Below are 16378 nucleotides of genomic sequence, written 5' to 3' on the forward strand. Positions count from 1 at the left end.
TGACAAAGCCACGAGAGAAATAATTGAATCCGTAAAAATTGCGCATCTTAAAGAGAGTTGCGTCAGCACCACTCCATAGCCCTTATAGATAAAGAATTGCAGTTCTTATCGGTAGCTGGATGATCGAAGTTCTCCTGTGTGATTTCTGGTGGCGATGGCTGTTTATCAGAGTCGGTGGCTTTTATTTTCTTGATGCTGCTGTATATTCACCGAAGTGTCTGGAAAAATAAACCTTCAGTTGTAAGTCAGCGCTGTGTGTGTCTCGTCTACTTTCTTGTCCGTGTGTAGCTTGCGCGGTTCTGCCTTGTGATGAACCAACTAGCCCGCGATATGTTATTCAACATCAGGCTGCTAACAACCTGTTATGGTTAGTCGAGAAGTGTTAGAAATCTTTCCACGTTGTTTTATTGCGACAGCAATACTACGCTAGGTTTTCAGCCTTCAGCGTGGCGCGGCGGTAGTTACGGTTAACCTTTCGCGGAGCGAAAAGGGCCCCCAGCTCGATCCGCCGGCGGAGGGCGGCGGTAGTCACGGCTGTGAGCCTCGCGCTCCTCTCACTACTAGCGCTACAGTCGAGGTGACGTCATACCAGCTGCATAAAAAAAGGGCCCCCAGATCTGTTTTTTTTTTAGCAGCGTCCGCCCCGGCGGACGCAGTTGTTGCTGCGACGCACGTCTTTTCTTTCCTTTTTCTCTTTGCTCTTTTCTCTGATTTCTTAACTCTCCTCTATCTGCACGTGGCAGCGGTGGTGGCTTGGCTCGAGCCAGTAGGCAGGCCCGTGCAATTTCCTTTTCATTCTCCTCTCAGTCACAACAACAACAACAACATCCGTCGTCGGAGCGCGGCGGGTAGTCACGGCGGATCTTTCTCACTGTGTACAAAGATAGTTTGCCATGCCGTCTACTGCCAAACAGAACGAAAAGACAGATTGCCAGTGTGAAACCAGGAAGAAACAACGAGCTTTCGCAACCTACCGGGCTTAACCAAGCTAAGCCTCTGCCAATTTTTTTATTCCTAAACGCGCTTGAGAGTATTCATGGCGATGTACATCTCAAAATTATGTTGACCAGGACGTTGGAGGAGAGGAGGAGAGAGGCTTTAATGAATAATGGACCATGACGTTGGTGTTCTTGCTATTCCCTGTGCGCAAGGTAGGGTTGTGATTATAACTTTATTGCCGCAAAAAGGAAGAGGTCACCTGGGGCTGGGCGAGTCCAGGGTGGCCTCCAGTCGGGGGCGACCTCTTGAGCTCACGGGGTGAGGTCCAGCTGCTGGCCAATAGCTTAATAGCTTGTCCCATTGCTCCGCCAAGGGAGCTGGCGAGAGCCTCGTTGGAGGGGGTTTGTTAGCGCATTCCCATAATATAGGGTCGCACCCCGACTTGCACAAGGGGTCAGGACCCGGCCGCAGCTGGGCTCGGTGGAAAACGCTCCAAAGGAGGGAAGGCAAAAGAAGAAGAAAGGAACATGGTGTAAGTGGGGTATGTGCCATGTTTTAAGAGGAAGAAGAAGATGTTGGTGATACCAATGTGGCAGTCCGTCGCTCAGCTCTTCTTATACTGGCTCACTTCTAGGGGCGAACGACCACAGCCGCTGTTCCGTACTCGCGAGGTCGTGCAGCTGTCGGCCCGAGGCCACCTGGGCTCGGAAGACCCCCTGTGCGACACGCGGGGCCGTGAGGGCAAGTTCTGCTTGCGGGAGTGGCGGGCACTCTCGCAGGCACAGAACGACGGCCGTGGTATGTGGGCAGGCCAGGCGGAGAGATGTGCCGCCTCTGACATTCAAGCGGGCCAGGGAAACACCTCCGGCGCTGCCATTCATTCGGGCCATGCGGACGTACTCGAAGCTCGCAGTCCTCTGCTGACCTGTCCCAAAGTGAGTTAGTCCTCAGGGTGATCCCATCATCAACTCTTTCATTTGCGCCGCAGAAGACGAGCACAGTCGTAAGAAGTTTTGAGACAGTTTTCGAACATGCCATGTGCACTGCATTAATGTTTTTATGAGATGTGCCAGCTATTTCTTTCAAAAACGAGAAAGATGTTAAAAATATATTAGAGCTTAGCACACTTATGATCCCGGATAATCACTGAAGAGATGGGCTGGAGCCGGGCTTTTGTAGGCCATTTTGACGGAAGGACAGCGCTGTCATTTTTTTTTTGCGCTGTCCTTCCATTAAACTGAGCCGACACCGACATGCCTAAGTTTTCGCTATGCTCTTGGGGGCAACGACGAGCGCTTCTGGTTTTGGCGAATAGGGCTTATTACCTTTGATGTCAGGTCAGGGAAAGAAAGGACAAATCGAATAAAGGGAAACAGCAGACGATAACACTGCTCGCTTAATTCACCCCTTCCTATTAAGCTTTCGGAGTAAATGCTTTCACGGTAACACTGCCAACAAATTACCAGATATCCTTCAAAGCATTTCTCGTGTTTCGGAACACTGAAGACAAGTCCATCGAATATTTTTTCTGGCCAGATTCACTGCTTCGCTTTTTGTCATTTTTAAATAAAGCTAGATATTTTCTCTCGCAACTCGGTTCAAACTCATGACGTTGATGAGGACTTGCAGTGTATCGAGAACCCCGCGGTGACCGGCGGAAATTTGGTAGCCGTGTGTTTTGGCCTGAGAGATCCGGAAATTAAGATGCACTCCGTGTAAACGCGGTTAATTTGTAAGAACCTGTCACAGCGGTGGTATCTGGTGGGGGTGGAGCCCCCGAAGTGACGGAGACGAGGCTCGCTGGCTCAGTGGTAGGAGAAAGACCCTTTATTAAACGAAGATATTTATACGCTTTAGCACATGGCACCTATATAAGCCAGTTACAAAGCACATACCTACAAAGACTAGACAATCCACTAAACATGAACATCCAAAGCCACATATACAACAATATCTTTTTCATTTTCTTTTTCTTTTAAATATATAAAAGACACGCTTTGAGCGAATGCAGTGTCTTTTTTTTATTACGACGCAGTAGTAAATTCACAAAAAATGAATTTCAATGTTGCGTCTATGTTTTTTTTAAGGTCATAACTTTTCCTTGAGTTAATTTTTCATGCTAAAGTTTATTCCTGATCTGAGATCAGTACATAAATTGCAGGTAAGTGCAGAAAGAGTTGCTACTGTTAAACACTATAGAGGCACTTGTTGAACCCGTTAGACGAGGTCTAAAGTGACAGCTGCGAAAAAAAGTTGTTGTTTGCAACACTTCTTCCTCCAAATCTTCAAGCCAATACGCACCACAGTATTAAATGGCTTCGCTTCCACTTTACTGCAGGACCAACTGCCCCACTGCGGCGCGGATTTCGTGGGCGCTGGAGTGAGAGTTGTCCGCGATGAAGTGTGCCTCAACGGGCGCGGTAGGATGATCGCCGACGGACTGCTCACCCAGGAGGAGTGCGATACCCTGCTGAAGCTGAGCGTGAGTCCTCCGTGGCGCAAGCTTATTTTATTCTCAACGTGATCTGCACAAAAACCGCCGAACTCCCATGTTACAAGAAGAAATCGACCGGCACCAAAGCCTCTCGACATTTTATACATGAGCCTTGGTAGCTACTAAATATTAGAATGACAACGTTTTCCCAAGCAACGCAAGGAGCACATCATACTTTTGGACAGAGAGAAGTGGCTGGTGGAGTTGGCAAGAGCATGGCGCACTGTTAACTGTCCTCTAGCGATACAAACAGCACACATTTATTGCAGTTTTGGAGTTATGAAGCACCACTAAACGCTTGAATAGAGAACATTTTTACTCTATTATTACTGGTATGGATATTTATATAGTAATATTAACTGCTTGATTCGTCTGAACAAAAATATGGTACAACAATAGCCAGGGCTACAAAAACTTTATGGAGCTTTAGTGGCAGTCCCTTGCTAACACTGGATAAACTGCACGAACGTGAAATCTAAATACACATACATAGCACCAAAGTGACTGCGACTTCTGTCGCTGTCGCCTACCAGTGCCACTTGTTCCTGCAGTGGGACCTAAAATATGTGTGAATACCGCATTTACTCGCATAATGGCTTTACTCGCAAAGTGATTGCAGTTCCTACTTTGGCTGTGAAAATTTGCCATTTTACCCCTCTGTTTAATAAACGCACCATTTTGTTTTGGTGCGCAGTCAGCCGATAAACATATAAGTGCTTGCAGGCACCCATTTTTGAACGCCGAAGCAACTATGCATTAACTTAAGCTCCATCTGTCGAATATCAAGACTTCTTTACCGCACCCTTAGCTACAAACAGCCAACAAGATTGTTGTAGCGGCGTGCGCCGCAGATGAACACGGACTGAGAAGCGACCAGCAAAATCCCCTTTTATTTCAACATGCAGTTACTTATATACACTGAGCGACTGTGGTGCCTCTGGCGGCTATTAATCACAAACTAGAACCGAAGCCAAGAATACAACATATTCCATTCCTTGCAAAAAACAGCTATGTATGGGTTAGTAATGTAGTATGTTAGTGCTCGCACATCCAATTCTATTTACAGTAACGACAACTTGCTAGTCCCATACACCACTTAACTACACAGAAATACAAGCAACCAAATAAACATCAAATAATGTCCAAATTTTCACAGCAACACAAGGTCTGCTCCTACACTTGGTATATATAGCGGTCTGGGGGTCGTGTGTTCCTTGCTGGCTGTACCCTACACTGCGGTGTCGATGCTTCAGAAGAACCACTGGCTACATGTGAAGTCTTATCCGGCTCACCACAGGTTACTGATGGCATAGGCAGCTGCTTCGCAGCAGCCTCAGCTGAAGTGCCCCCAGGTGCCGCTTCCAGAACGGGGCCCTCCGCAGTAGGCGGTGAGGTTCTTTCACTTGCGGTACCATTCCTGCCATTTTCTCCCTACCCACAAAGGGCAGCAGAGGCTCGTGGCATCCTCGACAACTTCGAAGCTTTTCATGTTTCGCCGTCAGCAAGACGGAAGATGGCCCCTTCTTGTTGATCACTTTCCTTACGGAAATAAACGCCTGGTCACCTTTAAAAGAAGTTTTAGGTTTTCTTAGGCCAACATCCGCTCTGGTTTCCCTTGCGGCACTGCGGACATCTGGGTAGCGTTTACTGGATTGTTGTTTTTGCTTCACCCGCTCGCGTAGGCGGTGGAGCTCTGAACAAGGATGAGTCGAAATAATGGCTGACGGGTGCCCGACAACATCAAGTCGAGTTCTTGGCAGGCGTGCATGCAGAAGTGCTGGGGCAGCTGCAGTTGTGGCATGCGGCGTGCAACTGTAAGCGCCCAAGTATTCTGTTACCGTCTAGCGCAAGGGACGCTGCTCGAGTGTAGCTACTGGAACGAAGCTCTTAAAAACTCTATTAAACCGCTTTACTTGACCGTTCGCTGGCGGATAGTCGACGGACGAATGCCGCAAGCGGATGCCACGGTCCTGCAGGGAAAGCTTCGAACTCTCGGGATGAAAACTGTCGCCCGTTATGGCAAAACAATTTCTTCTGGGTAGCCTTCGCCCGCGAGTACTGATACCAAGAAGCTTGTGACTGCGCCTGTTGTGACTTCGTTGCAAAAGTGCACTTCAGGCCACTTAGAAAAGTAGTCGACCAGCGTGATCGCATATCGGCAATAGTGTGGCGCTCTCTCAAATGGGCCAGCAATGTCCATGCCTAGCTCTCGTGGGGTTGCTCGGGAAGAGCAATATGGATCGCGCAAGTCCCATCTTTGACGGCACCCGCCATCTCAGGGAACTGGCAGGTGGCGTTTAAATTAATCATTGGTCTCGCGAGGCTGCTTGAGATAACCTGGGTCGCACAAGTCCCGCTTGTGGCAGCACCCGCCATCCAAGGGACATGGCAGGTGGCGTTTAAACTAACCATTGGTCTCACGAGGTTGCTGGGGATAACCTGGATCGCACAAGTCCCACCTGTGGCAGCACCCGCCATCACAGGGACCTGGCAGGTGGCGCTTAAATTAATCATTGGTGTCGCGAGGTTGCTCGGGATAACCTTTGTCGCACAAGTCCCACCGGTGGCAGCAGCTGCCATGCCAGCGCACTGGCGCTTCGCTTAACCGCTGCATAACTGTGCTAGTAGTTGTATGAGGACTCCCAGGTATCTGTGAATGCTAAAAAGAGAAAGGCCAATTCTGCAAATGTGGGCATTAACCCATTAGCTATCGCGTCATATCCTTTTAAGGCGGAGCGGGGCCCACCCCCGTAACCCGGCCCCCGCTCGCGGGCGGGCTTACGCCTTCTCACAGGTAAGCAGTCTTATGTCTCTGCCAAATTTTGTTTTACAATACCTTCAGGGTCATAAAGACATTAAAGGGGGGAGTAGTTATACAAAATAATGCAAAGAAGCATTGCAGTATGAGCATAACTGTACAAAAAAGTTGCTAGTCATGCAATATCAGCTAATGCTTTGTTGTATGACGTTGATCGTCAGTGCCATTGCTGGAAGGTGACTTCGAAACTTCGAATGCTCGGGGTAAAAGAGAATAAAGTAAATTTTGGTTCTGCAAAATTTGCACCCGAGCCTTGCGAGTGTGATTCATAAATGTTCCGTTAAGTAAGTGTGGTGAAAATAATATAACAAAGGCAAATGATGTAAACTATGACAAGTTGCGAGTGGTGGCAGACCAAGAAGCTCTCAGCTCTGTTGTAGCTGAGGGGAAAAAATCCAACAATCATTTTGGAGAATTTCTATGCGCCTTTTCAAATCTTGCTTTCTGAGCGCAGCCATATTGTTACTGCTCTGTGGCTGCATCATTCCGATTGGCGGATTTCAATATGGGCAGCCTAAAAGGCATGCGCAGGGCAATGCAGAGTGCACATACCCCTAAATAAAGTTGTGAATAGTATGGCGCAGTGTGCCGTTGTTCCTTAGTCGACCTCACGGCAGCCTCTGAGGGTGTCGTCACGCAGTCGCTCACGACTGGGCGAGGAAAGATGGGTGACCCCAATCTAGCGATTAAACTTGTCGTCTGTTTGATAGTCGTTAGATAACTTTTATTGCGAAAGCAATAATACGCCAGGTCTAACCGCTCGTCGCGTGGTCCTTGGACCCCCCTGCTCCTCGAGGAGCCGCCGCCGCGCCTAACAGATGGTGGGACGTCAGCCTCTCCGTTACTATGGCGACGCGTGACTTAACTTGCTCTCTCCACCGCAGCCAGGAGCAGCCGGTCGTGCCGCGCTCCTCGAGTAGTCTCGCCATGGAAGTCACCGACGAAGAGTCTATATCTGAATCTAGTTGCTCTGCTGCCTCTGAACATTATAACTGTAAGTCGACAGCCAAGAATGCTAGGAAAAATGCAAGAAAGAGGTTACAACGTGCCCAAGAAACGGAAAAACAACGAGAAGAGCGACTGTGGAAACGACGAGACACCAAAGCAGCTAAATGAGCTGTATCGAGTTGAGAAGCTGGGATTAGGCAAGCGAAACGGAATGAAGCCAAGCGGCTGGGACCAAGCATAACATTGTATTGATTTAGCAACCAACCAGGTTTAACCGGCGCTAAAACACACCAACTTTTCTTTATCGGCCACTTATAACCTTTCTCTGGCTCCATCTCCACAGGAATCGGGAATCCCCGGCCATGGCTACTCGATGAGAGGAGCGCACCCTCTCTCGAGTAACGAGCTTTTCATCGGGGTCGACGCGGAAGAACTAAGCGAGGTGAGAACTGCAGTTCACCACGGTAGCGCGAGGAGCTTTATTGTTTTGCCTATTTGTTTAATTTAGGTTAGTTCATTATTGATCCATGGTAATTTTGGCGCGATACGCATCATGGTCGTCGGCGTGGGCGTGCCATATTGGAATGAAAAAAAAAAAAAACTGGAGGTAATACTTAAGCTCTGCGGTAAAGGAATGGCGCGAAAAAGTTAGTGTGTTAATTCTCATATAAGCGGAATTAGTCACTCTCGACTTTGCATTCATAGATCACTGGGAGTCCTGATACCACTTCCGGCGCAGTAGTGCCGCAGCCGTTAAATGGCGCACCACTGCCCTGCGATGTCAAGTGCTGCCCCCGTTGGCGCTTGTGAGACCCAGATTGCTCTTCCGGAACAACCTCTTGCAACCAATCATTAACGCAGCCAATCATTGCAAGCTGCCACGGTGGTCAGCTTGCAATGATTGGCTGCATTAATGATTGGTGTGGTCAGCTTGCTCGCAATCCGGTGGTCAGATTGTGATGACGTCACAAGGTCACGTGACCCAGATGGCCCTCCTAGGTTGCTTCGCCGGGGATTTTTTGTTCATAACACCGACGACGACACCGGATTTTCTGAACAGCAGGAGCCTTAAAGCTGCGACGTTAAAACTTTCAAGGTTGCGTTTTATTTTTTACAGTTATCCTTGTGTGGCTGTGAAGTGGCCTCTCTTGTATGTGCCATCTGTTTTCAAGTCTTCACCTAAGCATTGCCTATGTAGTCTTTGTAGCGGGCACCAGCTGGTCTTGGGCTAGGTACAGGGAAGGTGGTATGCGGTAAATTGGGCTACAGTAAGTACGCTCGTCCCTCAATTTTCTTCCTTGGTTGTTATCTCTTTAGCGCCTGCAGAAGTCCACGGACAACGCGACAGCAGCGAGGCTCATGTTGCGGGCATCCCGCAAAGCGAGGCTCCTCACGCAAGCCTACTTCAGGCTCGACAAGAGGCTCTACACGAACTTCGTCCACCTGCAGTGCAGGATCTCTCTGCCGAGTGAGCTGCACGCTTGCCACATGCACCTGTGCTACGATCATTGCACCCACATACTAAATGATAGCCATGCAGCTACCTTCAGTAGCGTTAATGTTTTCTTATAAGAGGAAAATATGCAGCGCGAAAAAAAGAAGCACGGACGACAGAAGAAAGACACAAGCGCTGACAGTACCAATTGAAAAAGGTTTTTTTTTGCACGTGCAATAAATACCGTTGATGGAAGGGATGATAAAACACCACGTGATCCAGCATGAAGTAAAAGAAAAGGAAAACCAAAAAAGGCCGGAGGCAAATCTGGAAGCATAAACTCAAGATTTTAGATGTGACGGTCCTTTCTTGAAAGTGACTGATTGTGTGCTGACTCACGTCTCTCCCCTTTTGTCGATGATGAATGCCTCGAAGATTTCTCTCGCTGTTTTCGCTTTATATCTTCGTAATACGCGCGTTTCGTGCAGCTTTGGTGCACAGCTCTTGCAATCTTTGCAATGCAATGGCAAATTGCTACTTTCTACGAACACAAAAACGTAGCTTATACGAGTCATCCACCAGCGCTCTTCTCCGTTTCAGCTATTTGCGAAGTCAGCACGTAATCCAACGCATGTTCTAAGAGAAATGAAAGCATTGAGTCTAATAATTACCGAATCAACGTCCTTTGCAACCAAATTGGGTATTTTACGCGACCGTTTTGCTACCTCGTAAGTCTACTTCAGGTCAAAATTTAAATGACTGAAATGGCTTGCGGTAGCCATCTACCCCCGCAGGAGCACCTGCAACTGCACCATGACGTCTTGGTGCTCAGATATTTTATTGCGAATGCACTAATCAGGAGGTTCAGAACTTAGCAAAATCGTCTAGCCTTTGTCTCTCTGAAAGCAACCTGAATCGCACAAATTCCACCGATGGCAGCAACTGCCATCTCGAAACAGGAGCGCACTACACGGTGCACCACTACGCCAAAAGTGGTATGAGGACTCCCAGGGATCTGTGAATGTTAAGAAGAGTAAGATCATGTTTTCATACTTGAATAGGCCGTACTTTCGCACGAATGTTGTAAACATTCTCAATTTTTTCGCAGTGTGAGTTCTGCACCAAGGCAGGCACCTCAAAAATCTTCGAGCTATAATACGCTGAAAGTGGAATTGACATTTGCTAATACCGGTGTTCCCTTCGCCCGTTCCGCAGTTGACCAACTTCGCATTTTAGGAACTGAACTGCATCATTTTTGTAAAACTAGCGGTAATAACCATCTTTAGTGAAGCTAGGATTTTGCTTTTGTTTTGTCATTTTCAAACTCAAAACACATCGTCGGAGGACTTCATATTTCTATGCAAGCCGAGCGCAAGCGAAGGCTGACGAGCACGTGAAACACAGGTCATAAGTTTGCAGTCCGTTTCGAGCAGTCCATGTCAAGATATGCGCCTTCAGTTTACCTAAAATGCTGCCGTAGTCGGTATTTTTAGCTCAAAATGTGATTCAAATCTGCAGATTCGACGACAAACCGGACCGACCTGAGCCACACGATCCACTCGGACAACTGCGACTTCGAGGACAATGCCACCTGCAAGTGTCCGGACTATAAGCGATCCCTGTCATTTCGTGACTACAGGTACTACGTGTTGTACGCAATGTAAAACGAGCCCTCAGCTCGCATTTATTATTGAAGCGTCAAGCGTTATATGAATGTTTGCTCCTCTTGAACTGACGTCATCAAGCGTGTGCAACATACGTGACATGCCATAACATCACGTGGCATACCAGATGAGGAAATTCCTCATCTGTGTTTTTCTAGGCAACGCAGCCAGTCATATTAAGCCACCTGTCGCAGCTGGACAGAGTCTTTTAAGCAGCCTACGCTCGCTCTCTCTCCAAGCTCTGCAGCCCCCGGATTCCTTTCTGCTGAGTTGGCCTTTTTCTTTTCACAGTTTTGCAGGTCAACCGGTTAATCATCATTAGCAGCCATCATGTCGGGACAAAATGCACCCTCCCCATCCTAACACCATTCTCGCTTCCCACCCTCCTCCCCGCCACCAGACCTTACACCTCGGATTAATGACCTTATTTAAACCCCGACAATAATGAACGCTTTGCCCAGGCGAAGACAAGTCCTTCTGTCGAAACATTGGCAAACACCCTGAGGTTTTCCCTGCCTTGCTCACTTTGTGATTACCTTGGAAAAAGGTGGTTATGAAGAGGGTGGAGGAATGCGCTCTCTCAGGGGGGCTCCACAGCAGAATACAGAGTAGTATGGCTAAAACGAATCTATAACAGCTTTGGCTGGTTCATGCTCTAAGCCTCTAAGCCTAACCTCTTGTGTTTTCATCTTTTAGTGCTCTAGCACAGAGATCACCGCTCACCTATTTCGCCACTGTCTGTCTGGAGAAGCTGGTTGCTCGGGAAAAGCAACCTGGGCCGCACAAGCCCCACCGATTGCAGCACCTTCCATCACCGGGCAGTGGCGCATCGTTTAACCCCTCCACCACTGCGCTAAGAGTGGTATGAGGGCTCCGGGCGATCTCTGCATGTAAAGCAGATAATGACTATTTCTGCATATATATGGGCATTAACCCATTAGGATATCGCGTCATAGCTATGAGGCGGAGCTAAAGGCTCCTGTAGCAACGCCACTTCTTCAGGGCGGAGTGCGCGAGGAAGATGAAGTTACACGATCCATGTTGAACTTCGCAAAGCGCAATAAAAAGACAGGGACAAGAAGAAGAAGAAGCACGCAGGACAAACGCTTGACATCAACTAGTTCTTTACTCGGGAAAAAACACATATATACAGATACATAGAGGGCGGAAACAAATTATTAACCAAACTATGATTTCTTTCCACCCTCTATGTATCTGTATATATGTGTTTTTTCCCGAGTAAAGAACGAGTTGATGGCAAGTGTTTGTCCTGCGTGCTTCTTCTTCTTCTTGTCCCTGTCTTTTATTTATTTATTTATTTACTTATTTATCATCATACCCACAGCGCCATTGTCTGGCATTACAGTGGGGGGGTTGAAGAAAAAGTACACAAATGCCACCGCGTGCAGGTGGTTACAAAAAAAAAAGATAACAATGAGATAGAAAGAACACGGAATTATTATACACAAAAAATGTCACAGCATGGAAGAAAATGAATCATTTGATAATATGGACACTACTTCCTCAGGCAGCTTGTTCCATTCCGAAACCGTTTTGGGGAAAAAAGACATTTTAAAAAGGTCAGTCCGGCACCTGTATTCTTTAACTTTAAGTGAATGATCTCTACATAAAGACACGTAATCAGGGTTGGCTATATATTTGGTTCTGTCTATCCCAGTTCTAGAATGAAATATATTGCGCTTTCTAGAATGAAATTGCGCTTTGCGAAGTTCAACATGTATTACCAACTCGCCCAGCTTTCTGCATTGCTTACAAGATCCGGGCGGCAGTGAGGCCCAGGCTCCGGGTCGTCTCGAGAAGTAAAATAACTCGCTGTGGAGTTCAGCACACGACTGCTCCGGGTCCTGTTTCCGCATGCACTTTGGAGTACCCTCCAGTTTTAGGTCGTAGCAATAGGGCCCCACTCACCGATTTCGCCGACCTTTCTCTGTTGCCTGCTTGTTCTTGAAAACCGACCCTTGAACCGAAACGCAAGTGCGAACCGAAGTTCTAGCTCTACCTAGTTCGCATTTAATCATTCTTCATTTCTTTTTAATTAATCACTCGGTGTCAATTTTTTGCTGACCATTGAGGTATGTCATCCTGACAACAGTGGGCTACTGCTTCCCTTCTTCTCTCCAAACTTGCAGTGCCTCTATATACTTGAACAGCGACTTCCATGGCGGCCAAACCGTGTTCACCAAGACGCCCCGTACAAGCATTCGGGTGAGTCAAGGCTTCGTCTTCACTCGCGCACAGCAACTGAAGGGATATGTTTTTCTGCGGTTCGTCCAAACACTGTACATTTTTTATTCCATAAAAGCAGAGGACGTACCACAGTGAGCTCGCATATATTGGACTTGTAAAATGTAGTTTCGTGAAAATGTGGTGCATTTAGAGCTCAGATATAAAAGCTTCTTTCAACTCTTTTGTGTCGGCGTCTCAAACTTTGGAGCCTCAGCTTAGTCCCTTCACCATGACCTTCCGGTAGTTATCAGTCAATTAACCCGATTAATCGTTGATCACTAATTAGGTGTTAAATGTGTTCACGACTTTTATTAATAATTGATTATTTGGATTTCGGTTAACTCCGATTACTCTCTCATTTCACTTCAGTACCGATTTCCGGTTTTCAAATTTGGTGCCACACGTTGCCCTGTCTCTGCCCACTTTTGGGACATTTTTGGCTCTAATTAATTAACTAATGAAATTATCGACATAATTTTTTTTCGACATCTACCTCACACCATCCTTTTCATATTACAGCCATTCCTTTGGCGCTACCTCTTCTAAGTTCCTCAAAACTGCTGGGGGCACGTTTCGCGGGTACGACCTTGTCGACATAGCCTAGTAATGCTTTCGCGTTAAACGTTATAGGAAGCCGCCAGCAGCTGACCGGCATGCTTATAGGCGACGTCTCTTATGATCACGTCTGAAAGCGATGAAAAAAGCTTAAGTAGCAGCTACCTTCAAAGAATGGCGCATTTGATTTCTGTCGCTCCTCGGCCCGATCTTCCAATACTCTCCACCGCTACGCCTCCCATTGGTGAAAATGGAGCGGAGTTTGGCTGCCGCACTGTCAAACAAGCAAGCAAGCAAACACAAAAACACATACAAATACGCGCACACACAAGCACGCACATGGGCACTTAGACACACCAACACACAAAAATGCACACACACAATCGCAAATACGGGCGCACGTGCACACACACACACACACGCACGCACGCACACACACAAGCACGCACACACACAAGCACGCACACACACACAAGCATGCACGCACACACAGAAGCATGCACGCACAAACGCAAACTTGCACGCACAAACACAAACATACTAAAACAAAAACCACACTTGATTCTCTCCTCAGGCCTTTTCTTTCCCGGCCACCTCTTCTGATTATGGCAAGCATAGCGAGCTGCAGCTTCGGCATTTGTGATCAAAAAATAACTCATAAAGAAATCTATTTGTTCGGCGGAGGAAGAGAGAGAAGGAGGCATGAGATGCGCTGTTATCGTTTTTTGCAATGCGTTTTATGGCACACACTAGCCAGAACTTGTGTTCAAGTCGCATCACTGGGTTGGCTGAATGCTCTGACATCCCGCAGTTAATCTGCCAGAGTCAGCGTTGCCATTGATTTGCGACGTTGTTGAGCAAAGGAGGGTCATGTAGAACCTTCATTCGAGGGACGCACTATAACTCAGGAAAAATTTGGGGGGCACTAATTGCATTATGTGTGTGATGCGGTTGCATAGCGGCACTTGGCCCTTGAGCGCGATGAACTTCCGGTCACATTCCGGTGTGATGAATTTACTTCTGGTTTATTTTACATCCTTTCCGGTCTGATGATGCCACTTCCTGTTTAGCTGACGTCACTTCCGGTCTATGCCATTTGTCACGTCTGGTCATATGACTCATACAGAAACGCATAGTTGCCACTCTCCGCATGTCACTTTCGATCTGATGGCGACACTTCCGGTTTATGTCATCAGTCTGACTGGTCATATGACTCGCACTCCCATACACAGTTGCTACACACAACATCAAGGCACTCCAAGCCGTCAAGGCACCCAAGGCACCCATATACCAATACACCACTGCGTTGCCTAATCTCGACCGTGACATTACGGCGTCAACGCGAAATCGTCTGACGAGCTTCCTATGCCATAGCATAAAATGAGTTTCCTTTCCTATTACCTACTGGTCATCCACGGCGAGTCTGAGTTTCACTTTAGAGTGGAGACAGCTATTCCAGGAAGAAAGGAGGGAGAGGGTAGAGGAACAAGAGCAAGCAATGTTGGTTTGTAGAATAACCCTAGTTGGATACTGTCTACTTGGTGTAAAAGTTACGACTGATGGTCCTCTTCGGTGCGGTTCTTGTGCATTGAAGGCTAAGCGAGATCTTCAAGCGTCTAGATCTGCGTGGACTCAATGTGCGTCCATGCCCCCACGCTGTGCAGGCCATTCTGAGACCCAAGTGCGGTCGAATGCTGACATTCGCGAGCGAAACCGCGCACGGAGTGCTTCCTGTCTTCTCCGGTCGGCGCTGCGCCCTGCTCGTCTGGATGACGCACACGGAGGGGCAACGAGAAGCCACCAGACTAGACCTGAAGAGAATGCTGCTGGACATTGAAAATCGCTCGCAAAACGCCACATTGTTTGGGTGAAAACTGCGAGCATTTTTTCCCGTCCTAAGGAGGTTGGCAAAAGACGAATCTTCCGACCAGCGCTAGAGCAGTGTCGAATCGAATGTATCCAGTGTGGTAGTATTGGTTTTAGCTAGGCTATCCTCCTGTATGGATTTAATGAATCTAATAAATGAAAAGAAAAATATACCTCCTAGGTTTCTTCTCTGTTTTTATTTTTAGCTCTCGGTCGACGACGTCGGATTTTCTGAGACATGAACTGCTTGACGCTATAGCGTTAAAATTAATCACATGTGTTGTGTGTATGAGCGTAGAGCCAACAAGCCTGATTTTTCGCACACTTCTTTCTTCCTTTCTCTTTATCACTCCCTCCTTTATCCCTTCCCTTACCGCGCTGTTCGGGTGTCCACAATGATATGCGAGACAGTTACTACGTCATTTCCTTTCCTCAAAACCAATTTTAAATTTTTTTTCCATGCACTGAAAGCTTGTTAAGAGAAGTATATTGTGCTTTCCACCTCGTCTTACGCTGTCTGCAAGTCATGGAAGCAATGAATTAGAAAAAGCGCAACAATGGGGGCGGCACGTTTGGAGGCAGAGGGGATCTTCGAATAAGGTTTAGCTCTTTCCGGCGAATAAAATGTTTTGCAATCAATCAAAGGTTTAGTTTTTGTTACTGTAAGCATGCATCGCAGAAAGAAGCCGGTGTCATGATTGAGTGACGAGCAGACACCAGAAGGTAAGAGAAAGGAGGACGTAAAAAAAGAGAAAAATTTAGCTGTTATTCCCTGCTTGAATTATGTTTCTCATAATCTTAACAATGTAAGGCAACGTTCGCAAGTCAACTTTATGTTTACGGCACCTAAACGGCTTTTCAATTTGTGCAGAGTGAGCTGTCCAGCAAGAAAGCGAAAGGCTAGCTGTACCATATATCGTCAACGTCCCCTGTGAGCAGTGTGTCTTCTACAGAAGCCAACAATTCTATGGAAAGTTCTGCATTGGTAAAACTGGCAGATGTATAAATGTGCGCCTAAAAGTGCCGCCATACTGCAACGCGTGCGACAGGGACCAACCTTGACATACACGTTCAGAGGACAGTCGTTCTGTATAATCATAACGGCTAGTTAACTCGGAGAAACCGTGGAAGCGGCTGAGATTGCCCAAACGTGGTCTGAGTGCGTCAGTATGCCTAGCATAGCATATTGAAAAAAAAAAAAAAATTGTCCGTCCGTCTTTGTCTGTCTCTCAAATATTGATTAGTCGCGAGTGGTTCCTCCAGAAGAGCTACCCGAGTCGCAGTAGCCCCACCGGTGGCAGCACCTCGCAGCCTGCCCACTGAACTTTGAGCAAACTGCCAACCGTTGTAGGTGACCGTTAAATTAATGAATTAACGCTCGAAAAGAGCAGCCTGGATCGCACAAGGCCCAC

At 47.3% G+C, this 16378-nt stretch overlaps 2 protein-coding genes across 2 annotated transcripts; both read left to right on the forward strand.

Moving 5' to 3' along the window:
* Nucleotides 1-1466: 1466 nt before the first annotated feature.
* On the forward strand, nucleotides 1467-4818 carry LOC149365368 (uncharacterized). The gene is made up of 4 exons (XM_089568497.1): nucleotides 1467-1471; nucleotides 1574-1874; nucleotides 3278-3421; nucleotides 4747-4818. Exons 1-4 carry the CDS (start codon nucleotides 1467-1469, stop codon nucleotides 4816-4818), a joined length of 522 nt encoding a protein of 173 aa, XP_089424623.1.
* Nucleotides 4819-7572: 2754 nt separating this feature from the next.
* On the forward strand, nucleotides 7573-14971 carry LOC149365369 (prolyl 3-hydroxylase 2-like). The gene is made up of 5 exons (XM_089582569.1): nucleotides 7573-7641; nucleotides 8517-8667; nucleotides 10153-10273; nucleotides 12449-12524; nucleotides 14765-14971. The coding sequence occupies exons 1-5, from the start codon at nucleotides 7573-7575 to the stop codon at nucleotides 14969-14971; spliced, it is 624 nt and encodes a 207-aa protein (XP_089438695.1).
* Nucleotides 14972-16378: the final 1407 nt, after the last annotated feature.

The sequence above is a fragment of the Amblyomma mixtum genome, chromosome 1 (genome assembly GCF_055824585.1).
Source record: "Amblyomma mixtum isolate Tamu chromosome 1, ASM5582458v1, whole genome shotgun sequence".
Lineage (NCBI taxonomy): Eukaryota > Metazoa > Arthropoda > Arachnida > Ixodida > Ixodidae > Amblyomma > Amblyomma mixtum.